Source organism: Piliocolobus tephrosceles, chromosome 20, assembly GCF_002776525.5.
Source record: "Piliocolobus tephrosceles isolate RC106 chromosome 20, ASM277652v3, whole genome shotgun sequence".
Lineage (NCBI taxonomy): Eukaryota > Metazoa > Chordata > Mammalia > Primates > Cercopithecidae > Piliocolobus > Piliocolobus tephrosceles.
In genome coordinates, this window is record NC_045453.1 from 18,316,891 (window position 1) to 18,340,463 (window position 23,573).

At 42.5% G+C, this 23,573-nt stretch overlaps 1 protein-coding gene across 1 annotated transcript; it reads right to left on the bottom strand.

Moving 5' to 3' along the window:
* Positions 1 to 16,992: 16,992 nt before the first annotated feature.
* Positions 16,993 to 20,177, bottom strand: SPINT3 (serine peptidase inhibitor, Kunitz type 3). The gene is made up of 2 exons (XM_023227909.2): positions 20,092 to 20,177; positions 16,993 to 17,371 (listed from the first exon to the last, which is right to left on the bottom strand). Exons 1-2 carry the CDS (start codon positions 20,165 to 20,167, stop codon positions 17,178 to 17,180), a joined length of 270 nt encoding a protein of 89 aa, XP_023083677.1. The 5' UTR covers positions 20,168 to 20,177; the 3' UTR covers positions 16,993 to 17,177.
* Positions 20,178 to 23,573: the final 3,396 nt, after the last annotated feature.

Here is a 23,573-nt window from a genome sequence, read left to right on the forward strand (position 1 = left end):
CCTGTGGTTTATTATGGGTTAGGGTTAGGACTTTTACACCACCTGCGGGATAGACAATGAAGACAACTGCCCTCTTCCATCAATCTCAAAGTAAGTACAAATGGGAAGATTGGTGGTTTCCTCAGCAAGTAGAGCTCTGTGAAGCTAGGTGGCACCACAGGACCTACTTCAAACAAGACCCCGGTGGTTGGCCGGGTGTGGTAGTTCATGTCTATTATCCCAGCACTTTGGGAGACGGAGGCAGGAGGATTGCTTGATCAAAGGAGTTTAAGACCAGCCTGAGCTGGTTTCTACAAAAAATACAAAAATCAGCCAGGCATGATGGCACATGCTTATAGTCCCAGCTACTCTGGAGGCTGAGGTGGGAGGACCACTTGAGCCCAGGAAGTCAAGGCTGCAGTCAGCCATGATTGTGCTACTGCACTCCAGCCTTGGTGACAGAGCAAGACCTTGTCTCAAAAAAGCAAAACAGAAAACCTGGTGAGCTCTGCAGCCTCATGGTAGGTGCCTGGGATGGTTGAGTGGTTGGAACACAGAAAACCCTAGATTGGCTCATTCGTGATCTATGTTGTAGGGCCAGAGACTCTGGTTTGAAATAATAGAAATCTCTCAACTTCTTAATATATGACTTAGGTGAGCACATGCTTATCAGAAGGACAGGTCTCCATCCATCCTGGGGGATTCCCATTCAGCTGTGGCAGATTAGCAGAGTCACTGTAATTTCTTTTACTTTTCTCTATGGTTTCATAGGATACCACTATATACCACTGTGGTGACTTCTCCTTCACCATTTTCTTTATGTTTTATTCTTTTCTTTCAGTGTTTAATTTTGACATAATTTCAGACTTAAAGTTGCATGGCTGGGCACAGTGGCTCATACCTATAATCCCAGCTCTTCACAAGGCTGGGGCAAGAGGATCACTTGAGCTCAGGAGTTTCAGACCCAGCTTGGGCAACGCAGAGAGACCCCTGTCACTACAAAAAAATTAAAAAATTTGCCCTGCATGGTGGTGCACACTTGTGATCCCAGCTCTTTGCGGGTATGAGGCAGGAGGATCTCTTGAGCCCAGAAGTTTCAGGCTGCAGTGAACTGTGATAACGCCACTGCACTCCAGCCTGGCCAACAGAGGGAGATCCTGTCTCATAAAAACAAAAAGAAAGAAAAGTTGCAAAAATAGTACCAAGATTTCCTGTATACCCTTCACCCACATTCCCGAAATGCTGACATTTTACCACACTTTTCTTAATTCTCTTTCTCTGACACACACACACACACACACACACACACACACACATATACCCCACACATTATGTTTGTTCATAGCATGTGGGAATAAGTTGCAGGCATCTTAAATACTTCAATGAATTTTCTAAAATAAAGATATTCTTTAAAATAGGCTCAGTACAATAGTCAAATTCAGGAAATGAACATTAATACAGTGCTAGTACCTATACTAGTATCTATGGCAAAACTGGCTACATAACTGTGGGGGTGCCCAGTGCAAAGTAAAAATGTGGAGCTCCTTGTTCAAAAAAACAGGGGCAAACATATCACTAAAGGTACTCAAAAGGCTTTCTTCTCTCTTGCAGAGTCTCTCTCTAGACCTGTCATGGAGCTTTTGATTTATTGCTTCTGTCACTATCCCTCAAGCATGGGGATAGTTGTGGAGCAGTGCAGACCCTCAGAACTACCTAGGGTCCCTGACTGCTACTTGGTGGTGTGTCCTGGAGGATTCTGCTTGCTGCCGGATTCTTCCTCATGCCAGCTGGCAGACTGAAGCTCTGTGACTCAGGAAATCAATCTTCCCTGTCCACAGGTCCAATGCACCAACCCATGGATGGGCAGTCCCCAAGCAATTGCAACCTCTGTGCTGAGACATGCTCCGTACAGGATCGGGATAGGTGAGAGGCTCGCTCCTGCCAAGTCACCCGTTGAATGTACTGTGCTGCTGCCAGCCCGGGACTGGGACAGTAATTGGCATTCCCTGAAATGCCACAGGATGTGCACACCTAACTCTGACCCTTCCTGCACCCTTTCCCAAGGCCCCATGGGAGTGGTTGGCAACGATAGAACATGGGCCTCCCCTTGCCAATGTGATTCGACTGCCATGTGCATAGCAGCAGTCAGGGGGCAAAGGTGGAAAGGGGAGGGCTGAGCAGAGCCATGGGGCCAGTGGGTGGAGGGCGAGCTGCTGAGAACCCATCCCAGGAAGGTAGCCAGAGGTGGGACTGCTCTTGAGTCTGGACGCCTAGCTCCCGGAGAATGTACCGTCGTCTAATTGACCTTCACTTACAGGGCGGAGCAAGATGGCCGAATAGGAACAGCTCCAGTCTCCAACTCCCTGCGCGAGCGACACAGAAGACCGGTGATTTCTGCATTTTCAACGGAGGTACTGGGGTCATCTCACTGGGGAGTGCCGGACAATCGCTTCTGGTCAGCTGCTGCAGCCCAACCAGGGAGAGCTGAAGCAGGGCGAGGCATTGCCTCACCTGGGAAGCGCAAGGGGGAAGGGAATCCCTTTTCCTAGCCAGGCGGACTGAGACACACAACACCTGGAAAATCGGGTAATTCCCACCCCAATACTGCGCTTTAAGGAAACGGGCACACCAGGAGACTATACCCACACCTGGCCGGGAGGGTCCCACGGCCACGGAGCCTCCCTCATTGCTAGCACAGCAGTCTGCGGCAATCTAACCACAAGGCACAGCGAGGCTGGGGGAGGGGCGCCCGCCATTGCTGAGGCTTAAGTAGGTAAACCTTCACTTACAAACACAAGTTTAAATAACGGAGAATTTTAAGACGATGACCACAGGGAATTACATCGTGGGTGCAGGGTCCTTCTGCATCTAAGGCCTTGTGTGACTTGGGTGCATGTCTACAAAGCCCATCTATAGACATTCGGATTCTACCAATTGTCTCAATAATGTCCTTTACAACAAAAGAAAATCCCGGATCCTACATTGCATTTAGTTGTCACGCCTCTTTAATCTTCCTCTTTTTCTGTCTTTCTTTTTTTTTTTTTTTTTTGAGACGAAGTCTCGCTCTGTCGCCCAGGCTGGGGTGCAGTGGCCCGATCTCAGCTCACTGCAAGCTCCGCCTCCCGGGTTCACGCCATTCTCCTGCCTCAGCCTCCTGAGTAGCTGGGACTACAGGCGCCCGCCACCTCGCCCGGCTAGTTTTTTGTATTTTTAGTAGAGACGGGGTTTCACCGTGTTAGCCAGGATGGTCTCGATCTCCTGACCTCGTGATCCGCCCATCTCGGCCTCCCAAAGTGCTGGGATTACAGGCTTGAGCCACCGCGCCCGGCCTCTCTTTTTCTTTCTTTAAGTTACTTAGTTCAGCAGCAGATTAATCTTCTTTCATCTGGAAAAGTTTCTCAATCTTTTTTTGTCTTTCATGATATTAACATTTTGGACGATTAAAGGCCATCTATTTTACAGACTGTCTCTCAGTTGAGCTTATCTGATATTTCTTCACAATTAGATTCATGTTATGCGTTTCTGGCAGGAATACTATAGAAAAGATACTGTGTTCTTTGTGGAGGATCATACCACGAGGCACATGCTGTTGATTTGTTACTAATGGTGTTAACTTCAATTACTTGAGTGAGACAGTGGCTGCCTATTTTCCATTTGCGATGAATAAGTATTTGTGGGAAGAATGATTATTTAATGGTTGCTAGATGATGTTTTCCTTTTATTATTTTCTTTTATTTATTTATATTTTTTGTAGAGACGGTCTTGTCATATTGCTCAGGCTTGTCTTGAACTCCCGGCCTCAAGAGTTCCTCCCACCTTGGCATCCCAAAGTGCTAGGATTACACATGTGAACCATCATGCCCAGCTGTTAAATGATGATTTTCTAATTCTATCCTTGACCCCCTGTCTACCTTTATTGAGCCCTTTTTGGCTTCCTATCCTTGCCTACAATGTGACATTTTGGTGTTGTATTCCATCTGCTCTTCTGAGCCTGTGGGCACGATGCGGGTAGGGGAGGTTTGGGGCTCTGATCTCTCTGAGGTTTGCGTTAAATGTCTTAAGCCAGGGTTTACTCCATTAGTTAATGGAGTGTCTTACACCCGAGAGGGCGTTAAGCTTCACTTTCCCACTATCCTTCTTTCTCTCCTTCCCTCCTTCCATAATTCAGAGATTGTGAGAATCATGGCTGTGACTCATAGCTTAACACTTTAACTCTAAAAGAGAAATCCCAGGTCCCTCTTTTCCTCCATGGTATCATGTCTACAAAACTAATCTACAAGTACTTGTTGAGTACTTATTCTGTGCATGCCAGTTTGCTTGGCTTACTGTAGAGAAGAAATGTGTAAGGCAAAGTTACTGCTTTCAAGAACCCACAAGCTGTAAACATGAAGAGTAGAAGCAGGCAGGCCTGGAATATCTCTGTGTAGTCTACATGGAGAGGTCCAGGGGATTTTATGGGATGGGGAGGTAAATAGGTCATGGCAGAGCTGAGCTTTAATGATAGCAAACTGATTAAAAGCATTGGCTCTAGAATTAGATTTTGATTCAAACACCATCTTCATTCCTTCCTAATTTGTTATTCTGGGCAAGTAATTTATCTTTCTGACCCTCTACTTTTTCATTTGTAAGATACAGTTGTTAATAGAATCTTCCTCTCAGAGCTGTTGGGAATATTAAATGAGATAATGTATGCAAAGCACTTAGGTTGGTTCCTGACATATCCTAAGTGTTTCATAAGCAGTAGTTATTAAAATCTTAAAGGAAGGTATTATGTACCAAGAACTTTTCAAATGCATGTCCGCTGTTGACCCGGAAATTCCACTTAGAATCTATCATGAGTAAACAACCAGAAACGCCCATAGTGATTACTTACTATATCGAGAAAACTTCAACAACCTTTAACATTTAACATTAACATGTAACCATTGAAGCTTGTTTAAGTAAATGATGATCTCTTCATGCAAGTAAACCTCTACACGTATTAGCAATTATGTTACAGAATATTTAACGATAGAAGAAAATCTTTACCTAATATCGTCAACTGGTAAAAAGAGGCTATAAATCTGCATTAATATATAGTCTTAAACTGTTCTCTATCCCATATATTTCTTTCATTCTTCCCAGAAACATTTTTAAAGGACTTGAGGAGCTTGCCACTGCCCCAAGGGGCATTTGGAAGATTCTTCTCTAGCAAGTGTGATGTTAAAAGTTTAATGGGACCTTTAACTTTATGTCAGAAGGGTTATTCCCAGCGCCCATGTAGCATATCTGGCACACACTAGCCTCTGGTACACTTTGAGAGAGTTAAGTTTATCTGTTTGTCTTTGCATGCAAGCAACTTTTACATCACAACAGCTCTCAGAATCCAGACATGGTGATGTGGAACTACTGGGTATTTGTACTGATAGGGACCAGGCACTATGAGCCTTGAGGTTCACCTGTGAATAAATCTCAGGGAAGAAAGAGAGGAGAGGGAAGAGACCCAAGAATTGATATTTTCTCCCCAGTGTGGCCTTCTTATTGATTTAAAGAGAAGAGACAAGAAACTGTAAAACTCTTTTGAAACAAAGTAGTGTGTTTTTATTAGTTCTTATTTTTTTGCTTTGAATTCTCAATGCCACTACCTTTGTCCAAGCTTACAATCCATCATAACCAGATGATGGTAAAGCTGCCCACTCTGTTTCTCTAAACAAATCTTCCCAATTCTAGAACTGAGACTTTTTTTTTTTTTTTTTTTTTTTTGAGACAGAGTCTCACTTTGTCTCTCAGGCTAGAGTGCAGTGGCCCGAATTTGGCTCACTGCAACCTCTGCTTCCGGGTTTAAGTGACTCTCATGCCTCAACCACCCAAGTAGCTGGCATTACAGGTGTGCACCACCACACCTGGCTAACTGTTTTGTATTTTTAGTAGGTTTCACCATGTTGGCCAGGCTGGTCTTGAACTCTTAGCCTCAAGTGATCCACCCACCTTTGCCTCCCAAAGTGCTGAGATTACAGGTGTGAGCCACCACTCTCAGCCAAGAACTGAGACTTTAAGCTCTCACTGCATTTGACTGGGCAAGTTGCTCCTGATGGTAGTCAGACTTCTAAGATGACTTCAATGACCTCCACTTCCTGGTTTTCATGCCTTTGTGTGTTCTCCTCCTTGAGTGTGGACTGCACCTAGTGATTTGATTCTAATGAGTGGTGATATCATGGAAAGTGTTGTGATGTCACTTCTGAGATTAGGTTACAAAAGACTATGACTACAATAACTTACTGTATATTTCAAAATAGCTAGAAGAGAAACTTTGGAATGGTCCCAACACAAAGAAATGATAACTGCCTTGGGTGATGGATATACCAATTATTCTGATTTGATTATTATACATTGTGTGCATGTATCAAAATATCACATGCCCCCCATAAATATGTATAACAGTTATGTATCAATAAAAAAGGCTGGCTGGGCTTGGTGGCTTATACCTGTAATCCCAGCACTTTGGGATGCTGAGGCGGGCAGATCACCTGAGGTCAGGAGTTCGAGACGAGCCTGATTAGCATGGGGAAACCCCGCCTCTACTAAAAATACAAAAATTAGCCAGGCGTGGTGGCACACGTCTGTAATCCCAGGTACTTGGGAAGCTGAGGCAGGAGAATTGCTTGAATCTGGAAGGTGGAGGTTGCAGGGAACTGAGATTGCACCACTGCACTTTAGCCTGGGTGACAGAGTGAGTGAGACTCCATCTAAAAACGAAAGACTATGACTTCTACCTTCTATTCACTCTCTCTGGAGCTTCTTGCTTGCTCACTCTGATAAAGCAATCTATAGGTTATAAGCTGTTCTCTGAAAGGACCCACTGACCAATGAACTGGAAGTGACCTGCAAGCAACTGAATCCTGCCAGCAACCATGTAAGTGGGCTTGGAAGTGCATCCTTCCCTAGTTGAGCCCCAGCCAGCCAACAATTAGACTTCATCCTTGTAGAAGACCCTGATCCACAGGACTAGCTCTGTAGTCCTTGTGTCCTGCCTCTTCCCTCACCCGCCGTGAGAGTTCCCCTGAATTCCTGCCCTGGTGGTACAGAATGGTGTGTCCAGTCTGCCCCCACTGGAACAGAACTGCTTTCTCTTTGGGAGTTTGTTTCCTCACAGAATCACAGGATGTTATTTTCAAAGGGTGTCTGTGCTTGTGTTTAACCTTGTGCTATTTTGTAATAATGAACCACTGGAAACCAAGTAAACTAAGTAAATTGCAATGCTTGGTAGATCAGGATATTATGTAGCCATTAAAAATGACACCAGAGAATATTCACCTACCTGGGAAAATGTTTATAATATAATGCTAAGTAAAACTCTTGGTAGAAAAAAAAAACCCTGGTAGAAAATCGTGAAAATAGTACACAGTCTCTCTCCCTCCTTCTCTCTCTCTCTCTACATATATATATATACACACACACATATATACACACTATATATAGAGTATATACTCTATTGTATATGAGTACTATTTTCACTATTTTCATATATATATAAATTTATAAATAACATATAAATTTACACAAAAATAAATAGTATTATTTACTATATATAAAGTATATATACTTTATATACATATATAAGGTAATTAAAGGCATATGGAGAGGAATATTAACTTTGAGATGCTAACTGGAGCTTTATTCCTGTAGATCTACTTCTCTTTGATCTTTCCCTCACTCCTGGCACCTGGGCATTCTACTTCATGCCTGGGGAGGAGACAGGACAGCATTACACAGCTCACAGAACATTTAAATTCTTGGCTTGTAGAGTTCAAAACAGAAGGTTCAGATATAAGACAAAGGGCTTGTTTGGAGATAACTGAGCAATTAAGTGTATCAGGGATCTTAGAGATCATTAGACCATCAGAGCTAGAACCTTAATTTTGGGAAGAAAGTGTTTTAATTACATCAGAGTGAATGCAGATCACGAGATGAAAGAATGTATGAAAAACCAGAATCAGGTTTTAACAACCCCTGCTTTCTTTCTGTTTCCTCCCCCCTGCCCCCCGCCCCGCCCCAGTAGATGTATAAAATTCTCCCCATTGGAGGTTTAAGGAAGAGAGTTAGAATGGAACTTAACTTAAGGAAATGGATGGTGGTTTGGGATCCTGAGAAGGGGGTTCTTAGGCCAAGTCCCTTAGGCCGATAGGGTACCAGGTATATTTGGGAATCAAGAGAAATGACCGCAGCCAGGGTATACTTCCACAACTAGGAAGTATGAATTGAGGAAAACTACTAGTTAGAACTGAGAACCCTTGCAGGGTAGATCAGAAACTAGAACATGGGAGGTCTATGTACAGGGTTTTTAGAGAGTCCCTTTGAGTTTCCTATAGCCGTAGATGGTATAGAGCAGTGAGGTATTTTTTGAGCTCTATGGGGCATATAAGTCACTGAGTGAGCTCTCATCAAATGAGGAGGATGCAACAGTTACCTGCCAGAAAAACATCCGGCAGGAATAAAACAGTGTGTATATATGATAGTGACCAAGAATCAAGCACACTTCCCATTGGATGCCTTGGAATTAAGCCAGTGCACTGGAATGTAGAAGAAACCCTTAGAGGTATGTGGTGGTCAAACTAATGAAATCACAGAAATTAATTTCCATTATCTGGTTAAATGGAAGATCAAAATGAAAATTCAGGCCAATTACAACTTTTTTTTTTTTTTTTTGAGACAGAGCTTCACTCTTGTTTCCCAGGCTGGAGTGCAATGGCGTGATCTCCACTCAACCTCCACCTCCCAGGTTCAAGTGATTCTCCTGCCTCAGCCTCCCGAGTAGCTGGGATTACCGGCATGTGCCACTATGCCCTGATAATTTTGTATTTTTAGTAGAGACGAGGTTTCTCCATGTTGGTCAGGCTGGTCTCGAACTCCCAACCTCAGGTGATGCGCCCACCTCGGCCTCCCAAAGTGCTGGGATCACAGGCATGAGCCACGGTGCTTGGCTGCCAGTTATAATTTTTTTTTTTTTAATTTTCCTTTAGCTCTAGGGTACATGTGCACAACGTGCAGATTTGTTACGTATGTATACATGTGCCATGTTGGTGTGCTGCACCCATTAACTCGTCGTTTACATTGAGTATATCTCCTATGCTATCCATCCCCCCTCCCCCCACCCCATGACAGGCCCCGGCGTGTGATGTTCTCCTTCCTGTGTCCAAGTGTTCTCATTGTTCAATTCCCACCTATGAGTGAGAAATGCGGTGTTTGATTTTTTTGTCCTTGTGATAGTTTGCTGAGAATGATGGTTTCCAGCTTCATCCATGTCCCTACAAAGGACATTAATTCATCCTTTTTTATGGCTGCATAGTATTCCATGGTGTGTGTGCCACATTTTCTTAATCCAGTCTATCATTGATGGACATTTGGGTTGGTTCCAAGTCTTTGCTGTTGTGAATAGTGCCACAGTAAACATATATGTGCATGTGTCTTTATAGCAGCGTGATTTATAATCCTTTGGGTATATACCCAGTAATGGGATCACTGGATCAAATGGTATTTCTAGTTCTAGATCCTTGCGGAATCACCACACTGTCTTCCACAATGCTTGAACTAGTTTACAGTCCCACCAACAGTGTAAAAGTGTTCCTATTTCTCCACATCCTCTCCAGCACCTGTTTCCCGACTTTTTAATGCTCGCCATTCTAAGTGGCATGAGATGGTATCTCATTGTGGTTTTGATTTGCATTTCTCTAATGGCCAGTGATGATGAGCATTTTTTCATGTGTCTGTTGGCTGCATAAATGTCTTCTTTTGAGAAGTGTCTGTTCATATCCTTTGCCCACTTTTTGATGGGGTTGTTTGCTTTTTTCTTGTAAATTTGTTTGAGTTCTTTGTAGATTCTGGATATTAGCCTTTTGTCAGATGAGTAGATTGCAAAACATTTTTCCCATTCTGTAGGTTGCCTGTTCACTCTGATGGTAGTTTCTTTTGTATGCAGAAGCTCTTTAGTTTAATTAGATCCCATTTGTCAATTTTGGCTTTTGTTGCCATTGCTTTTGGTGTTTTAGACATGAAGTCCTTGCCTATGCCTATGTCCTGAATGGTATTGCCTAGGTTTTCTTATAGGGTTTTTATGGTTTTAGGTCTAACATTTAAGTCTTATTTTACAAATAAGACTTTGTATACTTATTTATACAACAATTACTCCATCTTGAATTAATTTTTGTATAAGGTGTAAGGAAGGGATCCAGTTTCAGCTTTCTACATATGGCTAGCCAGTTTCCCCAGCACCATTTATTAAATAGGAAATCCTTTCCTCATTTCTTGTTTTTGTCAGCTTTGTCAAAGATCAGATGTTTGTAGATATGTGGTATTATTTCCGAGGGCTCTGTTCTGTTCCATTGGTCTATATCTCTGTTTTGGTACCAGTACCACGCTGTTTTGGTTACTGTAGCCTTGTAGTATAGTTTGAAGTCAGCATGATGCCTCCAGCTTTCTTCTTTTGGATTAGGATTGTCTTGGCAATGTGGGGATATGAACTTTTGTTCCATATGAACTTTAAAGTATTTTTTCCAATTCTATGAAGAAAGTCATTGGTAGCTTGATGGGGATGGCATTGAATCTATAAATTACCTTGGGCAGTATGGCCATTTTCACGATATTGATTCTTCATATCCATGAGCATGGAATGTTCTTCCATTTGTTTGTGTCCTCTTTTATTTTGTTGAGCAGTGGTTTGTAGTTCTCCTTGAAGAGATCCTTCACATCCCTTGCTAGTTGGATTCCTAGGTATTTTATTCTCTTTGAAGTAATTATGAATGAGAGTTCACTCATGATTTGGCTCTGTGTTTGTCTGTTATTGGTGTATAAGAATGCTTGTGATTTTTGCACATTGACTTTGTATCCTGAGACTTTGCTAAAGTCGCTTATCAACTTAAGGAGATTTTGGGCTGAGATGACGGGGTTTTCTAAATATACAATCATGTCATCCATGTCATCTGCAAACAGGGACCAATTACAATTTTTTAAAAGACATTTTGAGCATATCTGAGTTTGTAGTAGAGTTTCATTCTTACTACAAATTGCACTTCACTGCCAGGTACTCAATGCTCTTTGACCTCCAGACTTTCACTACCACCATCACAGTTATAAAAATTTTCTCAACAGTTGTTGGGTCTTTGCATCACTCCCTCCAGATCCAAAGTCCAGGGTAGGAGCAACTGACTGGCTAAGTTCATGTCACACAGTCGCACTCAAGCAGCCAGTCAAAAGAGAGAAGTAGTATCTGGACTCTTTGGTTTCCATAGAGGAGAGGAACTCAGCTGAGAACCATCAGCTACCAAACTCCCAGGTGGGGTAATAGGCACTTCATTCCTGAAGGGAAATAGGGGTGCTGTCCACAGCACCTGCCAGAAATCTTTGGGAAGGAACCTGAGGCAAGTTCAGTAGTCTGCCCTTATCCATGGGGCATGTGTTCTGAGACCCTCAATGGATGCCTGAAACCACGAATAGTATTGAACCCTATATACACTATGTTGTTCTCCTATGCATATATAATTATAATAAAGTTTAATTTATAAATTAGGCATAGTAAGAGATTAACAACAATAATAACAAAACAGAACAATTATAACAATACTCTAACATCACTTATCTTGCATTTTGTGGGCGTTAAGTAAAATAAGGGTTACTTGAACACAAACACTACAATATTGTGACAGCCGATCTGACAACTGAGTTGGTTTCTAAATGACTAATGGGCAGGTAATGTGTGCAGGGTGGATACACTGGACAAAGGGATGATTCACATTGTGAGCAGGATGGCACAAGATTTCACCCCAATAACAATGTGCAATCTAAAACTTATGAATTGTTCATTTCTGGAATTTTCCATTTAATATTTTTGGGCCTAGGGTAACTGAAACCACAGACAGTGAAACTACAAATATAGGGGAACTACCGTACTCATAGGGATTTTGGCTTTTGCTCTGAGTTAGATGAAAAGTCAATGAAGGATTGTTAGTAGCAGAGTATCAGGACATAAAGAATCTTTCTGGCTGTTCTTTCAAGAATAAACTGTAGAGAGCAAGGACTGAAGCCCTGAGACCAGTTGGGAGGCTATTTCCATTTTAAAAAATGGATGATAGATGGACAACTAAAGGGTGGGTGAACAGCAGATAAGTGTTGTATGAGCGTATGGACTAACTTGTCTATCTCTGCCTGTGCTGAAGGTGTGTCTTGTCTGGAGTTGTTGAGTATTGATAGAATGATGCAATTTTAGTCATGAGACTGTCACCAGTCCCCTGGAGATTTCAGCACCCCAGCATTTTTAGTGACTAAAATAATGAAAATGTTTTGCACTTGCTTTTTGCCCAATATTCCTTGTTCCCACAACAAAATTATTTGTTGCAAACAAACAGTTGCTGATGTCCTGTTTCTTTGTTAAACCGGGAGATAACTTCAGGGTCACGAAAAGGTTTGCAAGAAGAAATGAAGGCCTTTAAGGATATTGTTACTAGCTGCTGACTCCCAGAGGTCTAGTTGTTCCAGGTGTTACCTGAGATGGAAGAAACACAGTCTTTTCCCCTTGGTTCCCTGAAACTTCCCCTCCTCTACTCCCCAGCCACATTAAAAGCCCACTTTGTTGTTGCTGTTGTTGTTGTTAAAGTGGAGTTGAGAGTTCCTACCTTCTGCCTTCTTGCTTTGGTTACACTGAATAAACCTTTCTCCATCTCCAAACACCCATGCATCAATGTTGGCATCAGCTGCCCATTGGGTACACAAGCCTGAATCTGGGGTTCTATGACAATTCTGGTGACCATGGAAGAACCTTGTGCCCATGGCCGGGCAGTCCCAGCCAGGATCTGCATGCACAGGGAGTCACCAAAGCTGCCCAGGCACCTTGCTTGGGGGACACCCCTCACTGGTTCCTTTCCTGCCAGTGGTGACCACTTTTGGTGCAATGATCACTTGGAGTGAAGACATGTACCTGACTTTGGTATACTTTTGGATTTGCATTTCCTGGGTGAGTCACCATGACCTTTGTGACAATTCTCACTGGATAGTGATCTGGATAGCACCCCACTTGACCCCAGTTTCATTGCACAGGAAGGACAATGGATAGGCCCAGCCTTACCTGAGTGTGGCAACTGTCTAACAGATCCAGGGGTAGGGAATGTGGCTTTAATGACTGCCTCAACTACTGACACTGTGCCTTGTGTTCCTGAGGGATATGTTTCTTTTCCCTTCCCTTCCCTTCCTTCCCTTCCCTTCCCTCCCTTTCCCTTCCTTTCCCTTCCCTTCCCTTCCCTCTCCTCTCCTCTCCTCTCCTCTCCTCTCCTCTCCTTTCCTTTCCTTTCTTTTTGAGACAGAGTTTTCCTGTGTTACCCAGGCTGAAGTGCAGTGGCACTGTCTCAGTTCACTGCAACCTCCCCCTCCCGGGTTCAAGCAATTCTCATGCCTCAGCCTCCTGAGTAGCTGGGATTACAGGCATTCACTACTATAGCCAGCTAATTTTTGTATTTTTAGTAGAGCCATGGTCTTGCTGTGTTGGCCAGGCTGGTCTTGAACTCCTGACGTCAAGTGACCCACTCACCTTGGCCTCCCAAAGTGCTGGAATTACAGATGTGAGCCACCATACCCGGCCTGCTCCTGAGGGATATGTTTCTATCTGCAGTCAGGAAAACCAACCCTGGGCCTGTAGGTGCATTAGGAGAGGAGTTCATGGACAATGTTTACTAGGATACTCAGTGGATCTTTCTTGGTACACAATGAAAGTGTTACCAAACACTGGACAAATTCCCTCAAACTGTTGCCCAGAGACTCCCAAGGAATTCTGGAAGGAGATTCTGTCTGTCGGGGACAGGGTGGTCTCTGAAGCAGATTTGCCAGGATTCCTGATGACACAGGGTACTTCTTCAGATATACTTTGCTCTCATGGTGAGGAGTGGCTGCTCATCACCACGTGCTTAGAAATGTGTCTGTTACTTTAAGGATTAGAGCTAATGAAATGTGCTGCTATCACAGCACAGCAAGTCTTTGCATTCTCTAGCTAAAGTTGTAAGTTGTTTAGATAATGGGATCACATTAGATTACCTGCTGGCTGAACAAGGCCAACTCCTCCTGTTTCACTTATATTAACACCTCAGCTGAAGTTGAAATGCATGTAAATACAGTAAGAGAGCAAACTTCATGGTGGCAACAGATAAAAGAAGATTAACTAGGATTAGGTGATTGGTATTCTGGATTGTTTTCTTGGATCTCACAAGGGATCCAATCTATATTTTCTGGTATCATTACATTTGGCTCATCTATCTATCTTATCGTTATTGTAACTCATGTTTTCATTAATGTCATCATCAAATATAGATTAAGATGCTGTTCCAAGACTATAATAGGTAACAGCACCCAGATAATGGAATTGCAATATGCAGGATATGGGCCCGGCCCCTGGAAATACTTTCAACTTCAGGTGGATAGGTGCCACTCTTTAGTTTCCACACCTTTGCCCCTTTTTAGCAGAAAGTAGCCAGAAAAGAATGACACCCCTTTTCCTACATAAGTGAGGAATGGAAAAAGGCAGTGGGGATTTGTAACAGGACCCATTGAGATCTCAGCATCCAAGCATTTTTAGTGAATGAAATAATGAAAATTCTGATCAGGCCCTTGTGTTTGCTTGCACTTGCTTTTTGCCCAATATTCCTTGTTCCCACAACGTAATTATACACTGCTGATGTACTGTTTCTCTGTCAAGCAGGGGGAGTTAACTTCAGGGTCACAAAAAAAGTATCCAAGAAGAAATAAATGTCTTCAAGGATGTTGCGACAAGCTGCTGACTCCTAGAAGTCTGGTTGTCTCAGGTGTTATCTGAGAGTGAAGAAACACAAACTTTTCCCCTTAGTTCCCTGAAACTCCCCCTCTCCTACTCTGTAGCCACATAACTCTCTGCTTCTTTTTCTTAAGGTAAATCGGAGAGATCTTGCCCTCCTGCCTTCTTGCTTTGACCAAATTAGATAAACCTTTCTCTATTTCCAAGCACCTGTGTGTCAGTGTTGGCATCAGCTGTACATTGGGTACACGAGCCTGAATTTAGGGTTCTATGACAAGATGGGGTGGTTAATGCAGACACAATTGAATTATAGAGACAATGATCACATTTTCTGAATCTCAAGGCCAGATAGTTCTGGTGTTTCATGAGTAGGAGACAGAGCTTAAAGCTAGTGATTTAGGTGTTGAGCAATTCAGGAATTTCTAGGACATTTTGGTAAGACAAAATATCTGATTGGTGTTAGCCATGGAGAATGCTCCCTCTTGTGAAATGTTGAGAAGGGAAGAGGGAGTGAGGGTGGGTGGAATGGAGCCCAGGGGCTAGGAATGAGGCAATCTCTCTTTTGTGGAAGTCCTCAGTAGGTTGGTGTGACTGCTGCTCTCCAACCTGGAAAAAGAAGACCGCAGCCATGGGAGACATTTAGGATTTTGTCTCAGACTCTTCCCAGAGATGATCCAGGAATCCTGCTTCCTGGTGTCCTCCACAAAAGGGAGATGTGTTTGTTGCCTTGGCAGCATAACTTGGTGTTTTAAAATTTTTCTGATAAAACCTTTAACTGGAAATCAGCCCCATGGGGGAAATTCTGAGATCCATGACAGAGTGAAACATAGCCATTATACCAGGGACTTTGCAAATGTACTGACAAGAGCTCAATGACCAGCTCTGCCATTTTCCAGCTGTGTGGCCCTGGAAACATTACTGCTCTGTTTTATCCTTGTTTCCTCATCTACCACTGCTTCCTAAACTTGAGTGTGCCCAAAAATCACCCAGGAATCTTGTTACAAGGCTGGTCATGAGATTCCACATTTCTAACAAGTTCTCAGGTGACCTGGAAGCTGCCTGTTCCTGGAGCATGATTTGAGTAGTAATCTGATTTTTAGGGTTACCCTGAGGTTTATGTGTATTATTTATGAAGAGCTTAGCATGGGGCCTGGTATAATGGCTTCGAGTTATTGTTCCTTGGGCAATGGGAAGCAGCTGACTTGGACTTTGGGGGAGGACCCTGAATCAGAGTGGTAAATAAGGGACAGTGCCCCCATGAATGCTCCCTCTTCAATTCTGCCCTCCATCCTGGAGGAAGTCTGGAAAAATTATGGATTAGGGGGATTACAATGCAATGGAAGAGACTTTTTGGTGAGACCAAGGATGCCTCTGTTTCATTCCCACCCTGTGATCTTAAAGAAGTCCCTCCCCATCTGTGGGTCCTCTTGAAATAAATGAATGAGATGATTCCTGTGTTTTTCTCCTCTCCCTCCAAGTTGTTGTAATTGGTGTTGCTTAAGGCAAACCAAAAAACTCTAGAACCAGGGCTCTTCACTCCTCTCCCCGTGTAACCCTTGGCAGGAAGACGTAGTTTAGCCTTAGTAGATAACAGCTTTCATAAAAATTCTTTTTTTTTTTTTTTCAAATCGAGTCTCACTCTGTCACCAAGCTGGAGTGCAATGGCATGATCTCGGCTCACTGCAATCTCTGCCTCCTGGGTTCAAGCGATTCTCCTGCCTCTGCCTCCTGAGTAGCTGGGACTATGTAGTGTAGTAGCGTGAGCCACCACACCCAGCTAATTCTTGTACTTTTAGTAGAGATGGGGTTTCACCATGTTGGCCAGGATGGTCTCGATCTCTTGACCTCGTGATCCACCCGCCTCACTCACCCTCTCAAAGTGCTGGGATTACAGGTGTGAGCCACCATGCCCGGCCCACTACTTTTTTCTTTTTTTATTAAAATGTCCTTAACATCTCCAGTTTCTCCCCAATTCCCCTTTCTTCCCTGGTTTCTGTTGTTTCCTTGTTTCTTATTTCACAAGACTAGAAATCCCCTCCTTGTCCAATATAGGCCCTTCCAATATCGTACCCAAATTTCCAAATCCACCCCTTTCTCCTTCAAAACCTTTATCTCCCAGTGGGTTAAGCAGTACTTTATACTAAGGTGTGAATGACTGCTCTAAAATTTCCCCACTGTATTTGTAAGTATGTGTATGTTTTAAAAAGGAGGTCTTGAGATTTTAAACTTGATTGCAACATTTATAGAATTTCGGGTACAGAGATGAAGCATTTTTGGGAGCACATCAGGGAGAATAAATGTAGGGGTAGAGGAATGAATCTCTTTTTCACAAAAAAAAAAAAAAAAAGAAAATACCTTCTATGGCCCTCAGATCAATCCCAAATCCATGGAGGGCTGTGTTCTTGTTAGAAAATCAGGTGAACTTGCACATTTTCTCACATTTTTCTTTCCTCGAAAAGTTGTTGCTGTTGCCTCTGCAGCCTCCGTAAGCAAATAACTCACATTCACCAGTTTCAAAGTTGAAAAACCATCGCATCATGTAGACTTGGCAAGGGCCCTTTTCCATAGGAAAAGAGCATACATTTGGGAGGAGATCCTTGATAGTGTCTGAAGAGAGAAAGTGGTTGAAGGAGACCAAACCCATCACCTTCCCCTTGTTTGCCTCATATGCCAGGGGCTGTGACAGCCCTGGGCACAATTGTGAGGTCATCCACAATGGCTGTGCTCTGTACCTCTTTCTGCCCAGCCATGGTCTGATCTGTTTACACAAAAGTTGACATTTTCACTTCTGAGAGTAGCCTGATGTGGTAAGAATCACAGGCTTGAGAACCCAATTCAAGTGGATTGAGATTGTAGTGAAACCACTTGCTGCTGTGTGATACTGTATAAACCTAACTTCATGTCTCCATTTCTTCATTTGTAAAATCAAGGAGTTGAACCCCATCATCTCTGAGTGCCCTTCCAGATCTGATTTTATAGCATTTGATAATAAAGATCCTCAGGTTCCTACCTCCTGTCTCATAATCAATTCTAGAATCGATACCCGTGACAGAAGGAGGACAGACTTTGAATCTGAGAGCAAGACTGAATCTCAGAGGGTTCAAACTTGTCTCAATTATCTTCTAGCTATGTGATCTTGGACAAATGACTTATCTCATTGACATTCAATTTCCTTCATTGCAAAAATGCAGGTATAATATCCACATTTTTGGTTTATTGAAGGGTTAGAGATTACCAGTGAAAAGCATTGATAAATAGAAAATAAATCAGTGAATAGTAGCTGCTCTTAATCATTCTATTTCCTAACCAATAAGACTCTTGAGAAAAGGGACCTCGTACTCATTTCTGCAGTCTTAGTGCCTAACACAGGCCTAGTTCTCAGTTCTTAGCAAATATTTGTTGATAGAACACCACCAGCACCACCACCACCAGCACCACCACCACTACCACCACCACTACCACCACCACTGAGCTCCTCTGGAGCAGGATTAAAAGTTTCTTTGTGTCCTCCTTTTATGTTTCTGTCACCATGTGGGCAGTTTTACTCTTCGTGGTAGCTAGTAGAACTTCCAACATTACGTGAGGAAACTAAGGCCAGAGAAATGAAGTACCTGTCCTAATGTCAGGCTAGGAAGCAGTAGGACAAAGAATCAAACCCAGCATGGTTCGACTGCAAAGGCTTGCAGGTTCTCCATCCATCTTGGTTGTTGTAAAATGAGTGAATGGACGGATGAATGATCACACCTATGGTGGAACTTCAGGCAGCAACCTAGGACTTGGAAAGGTTCAGGCTCTGTCTCATCCTCCTACCTGCAAGGCTGACGCTAAGAGTGAAGGAGAATGGGAAGGAGACAGAATAGCTTATCCAATCAAGGTGGGAGGTGGAGGGGCATGTTCTTAAGACATCCTAGTTGCAGCAGCATCAGCTTTTAGACCCTTACGGGTGACTCTGTAGGGGCTGGAGTCCCATCTGCTCTTAATTTTCTCAGTCTTGCTTCTCTGCTCTTCCATTCCATTAAACCAAAGGAAAATCACTTGACTTGTTTCTTTTTTATGTAAAGTAGATAATGACACTGTGTGTGTGTGTGTTTTGAGTGTGACAGAAGCTGTTCTAAGTGCTTTACAAGAACCTATTAAGAGCTAAGTTATACTGAGAGCTTGACACACATCAGACTATTTGACATACATCAGAAAAGGTGGTTAACCTTTTTTTTAGAAGAAGAAACTGATGCTCAGAGAAGCTATAAATGATGTTCCTGAGGCACAGAGTTTGTAAGTAGAGGAGCCAGAACCAGAACCCAGGTGCATCTGACTCCAGGTATGCTCATCCTGTAAACTACTACATTCTTCTTACTTAAGGTAGATGTTTTCAAACTCGAGTATGCATCAGAATCATCCGGAAGGCTTGTTAGAGAGACGCACCTCCACAGTTTCTGATCAGGTGGGACTGGGAACTAGTATGTTTCTAGTTGATGCTGCTGCTGCTACTGCTGTTGGACTAGGGGACAAACTCGAGAACCACTCATCTATAGGGTTATTGGGAGGTTTAGGGTTCCATTTATATCTAAGAATCTATCATTAATAGCTCCATGTACATACATGCAGAGAACTATGCTTGCATGTGCAAGGATGTTCACTGGCACATTGACAGTGATAATCTCCAGAAGGTAAGATTTCGATAATTTTTTACTTTCTTTCTTACCCTTTTGTGTATTCTAATATGCATTTTTATACAGGGAATCCTACTGGCTGCTTAAAAATCTTGCAAACTGCTGCCTACCATCCCCATTTCCAGCAGATTACCTTAGCTATAACTGCACTTCATCTCCCCACTTCCATTTGCAGATTCCAAGCTTCCACAGAGAAAGTGGTCCAGGAAGGAGCCGTTTCTGACAAGTGCATCCAACTTGGCTAAGTTCCTCACTCTCAAATTCTGATTCTGATCTCCTTTTCCCAACCTCTCCTTGCCTGCCACTAGCCCCACCCCAGATGTTGAAGGCCCCTTTTTCTGCTTTACTTATTTTATTTTCTATATCACTTTGATCATCTATCATGTATATTAGGTATTGTATGTCTCTCTCCCATTAGCATCTTAATTTCACAAAGGCAGGGTCTTAGGCGCCTTGCTTTAACCCCAGCACCTAGGACAGTGCCTGGCACATACTATGTGCCCAACATATATCTGATGAAGTGACTTGAACTGAATTGACTCTCAATCCAGTAAGGTAAGAAATGGGTTCTGTTGGTGCTGCACCACCTCCCCCACCACTACCCACCCCAAGCCTGATTCCCAGTCTACTCTTTAAGATCCCACATTTTATACCAACCTTGTGATAGTTCTGATCGAAGCTCTAGGCAGAGAGTGAGAATCAGGAGAAACGAGAGAGAGGCCTGAAGCTGCATGGTGCCACTCAGCCAGTGGCTCAGCCTGGGGTTGCCATTTTAGGGAGAAAAGGGACCAAGGGGAGGAGCCTGGCCCCACATCCAGCTCATTCACCCTTAACTCAGGCTTTTCATGGGGCTGGGCTGCCTCAGGAACAGAGTGTTCATCCAAAGCACAGCTTCGCCTCTCTCCTCCCGGCCTTATCTGATCTGGCCAACCAGGCTACTTTAGTACCACTTCAGTGTGGAAGCCCTTTTCACAATACTAAAAAGACAGCAGCCATTTTTTAGTACCTTTTATTTTCTAGGCACCATGCAAAAATAGTTTTCACACATTGCTTCCCTTAAGTCTCTACAAGAATCCCACAACACTTAAAACTCCCATTTTGTAGATAAGAGGAGGTTATGCTACTTTGACTACTGTTACATTTACAGCAAGTTTCAGAGACAGGACTGAGACCCGGGTCTGTCTGCTTCAATGCTCTCATTATCACTCATTCATTCAACAAACATTCATCAAGTACCCACACTGCACCAGGCAAAGTATCAGATGCTGCCTCCATCCCATCTGGGTGCTCCCAGGAAATTATGGGAATGACACACACAAACACATTGGAAGTCAGAAACAGTCACCTACTTGGAGGAGAAGCAGACTCAGTATATTTTAATAGAAATATCAAAAGCACCATGCAGAAGGAGGGCCCAGCTTTGTTTGGTTCAGAGGGTCATGCTCTCTAGAGACACACCCCGGAATCCAGTACATTCCACCTGTCTCCTTTCCTTGATTCTCTAGAGATCCAATTTCTTTTGAAAGACAAAGCCAGCATGCTTTACTGAAATTTAGTGACCCTCAGATTTAAAATCTGAGATTGTGATGGGTCCAGCTATTCTTTTTCAAGAAGCATTCTATCATATATTTGTTGTTATTTATTTTTAATTGAGAAATAAAAATTGTATAAAGGCAATCCCCAATTTACAATGGTTTGACTTACAATGTTTGACTTTATGATGGTGCAAGCACAATGTGCAGTCAGTAAAAACAGTACTTTGAATAGCCATACAACCATTCTGTGTTCACTTTTAGTACGGTATTCAATAAATTACGTGAGATATTCAACACTTCATTATAAAAAGGGGTTTGTGTTAGATGATTTTGCCCAACTGTAGGCTATTGTAAGTGTTCTGAGCAAGTTTAAGGTAGGTAAGGCTAAGCTATGATGTTTGGTAGGTTAAGTATATTAAATGCATTTCAACTTCTGATATCTTCAACTTAAGATAGGTTTATTAGACTACAATCTCATCATAAGTTGAGGAACATTATATATTTATGATGTACAATATGATGTTTTGAAATATATGTGTGTGTATAGAGAGAGCAATTTTCTCTCTTAGCAATTTTCAAGTGTACAATATGTTATTAACTATAGTCACCATGCTGTGCAATAGGTCTTCACAACTTATTCCTTTTGTCTAACTGAAATTTTGTACCCTTTGTTGACCAGCATCTTCCCAATACTTCCCACACCCCAGCCCCTGGTATCCACCATTCTACTTTCCGCTTCTGTGACTTCAACTTTTTAGATTCTACATGTAAGTGAGATCACCTGGTATTTGTCTTTCTGTGCCTGGTTTATTTCATGTAACCTGCAGGTTCATCCACGTTGTCACAAATGGCAGGATTTCCTTCTTTCTAAGGGCTGAGTAGTATTCCATTGTGTATACGTACCACATTTTCTTTATCCATCCAGTAATGGACACTTGGGTTGATTTAAGTCAAGCTACTCTTGACCTGGGCAAGTCATTTAACCTCTTCCAGCCTCAGTTTTCTCATCTATAAATTGGGGTTAATTATGTGGCTTTAGCATAGTTCCCAGAATTGGTGCAAGTGTTCAATAAATATTCAAATGCCTCACACATCGTGAATGCACACACAGGTACATGTCTTTTGCAAGGGGTGTGTGTGTGTGTGTGTGTGTGTGTGTGTGTGTGTGTGGCAATGATGCCTTTTTGAAAATGAGGGTGCAAACTGAATCAGCAGCATACTTAGTTCCTACAGAAATGCTTTCCCCACCTTTGCATGTTAGTTATAGCTGTTCCTTTTCTTTAAATTCCCTGGAGCCATGATACTCATTCCTTGGGCATTGCTTTCTCTAACTATAGCTTATACAATTGTTGGTCGACCCTCTCATTATCTGTTAATCTTTACTGTTTACCCCACATTTATTTCCTTGAAGGCACCTCTGAAGCCTACGTTGCAACATCTCTGTGGTACAACTTCTTTTGCACCTTGAGGGGTCCACCAGAATTATCCTTGATATCTTCTTTCTTAGCCCTCTTGGGTGATCAAATCTGTTCATCAGAAAACAAAATAATGATAGAAGGAAGAAAGGAATAGACTGTCACTTGTTGTGCAGGCAGAGGAAAGGTGGGAGTGCCTATTGATGCTCCTTGGCTGAGAGCTTCCTATAGTATTGCCTCCTCTGGGGCAATGGATCAGGAAGTGAGAAGCTTCCTTTAAACATACTAATCAGGAGAGCAGGGGAGAGAGTGATACTGCCCCCAAGGACACTTGGCAATGTCTAGAGACATTTTTGATTGGGGGCACCTACTGGCTTCTAGTATGTTGAGGCAGAGATATTGCTAAACATCTTATACTGCTCAGGACAGCCCTCACATTTGGCATCAAATGTTAATCATGCCAAGGTTAGGAAACCCTGCAGAAGAGCAATAGATATAAACACTTTTTAAAAAATTATAATAGTATTTCCAACATTAACAGCATGATAAGGATCCAGTGCAGCGAGGGGCAGTGCCTGATGAGGTGCGTCTGTACTCATTTGACCAAACAGCCCTTGTGGGTAGGTACAACAAGATCTGGCCCTTGAAAAGCTCATTCTGTACTCAGGTTGCCCTGGGGATCTTTGGTCATGACTCAGTGAATTGGCTCTTTTTCAGGAGATCTGGGTGGCAGTGTTATTGTAATTCCAGAAAGGGGAGGGCAAGTGTAAGATTTATTAAAAACATGTTAGAGCAGCTAGAAGGCAGCCCTAGCTAGTTACCTAGCACTTATATTCATTACAGGAATCTTACTAACCCTATGTCAACCATATGTGTGTACATGTATGTGAAAAATCATTACTTTTTTTTTTTTAATTAATAAATTCAGGAGCTACATGTGCAGGTTTTGTTACATGGACATACTGCATAGTGGCAAACCCTGGGCCCGAAGAGTGAACACTGTATACCATAGGTAATATTTCAACCCTGCTCCACTTCCGATTCACTTACTTCCTTTTTTTTTTTTTTTTTTTTTTTTTTTTTTTTTTTTTTTTTTTTTTTTTTTTTTTTTTTTTTTTTTTTTTTTTTTTTTTTTTTTTTTTTTTTTTTTTTTTTTTTTTTTTTTTTTTTTTTTTTTTTTTTTTTTTTT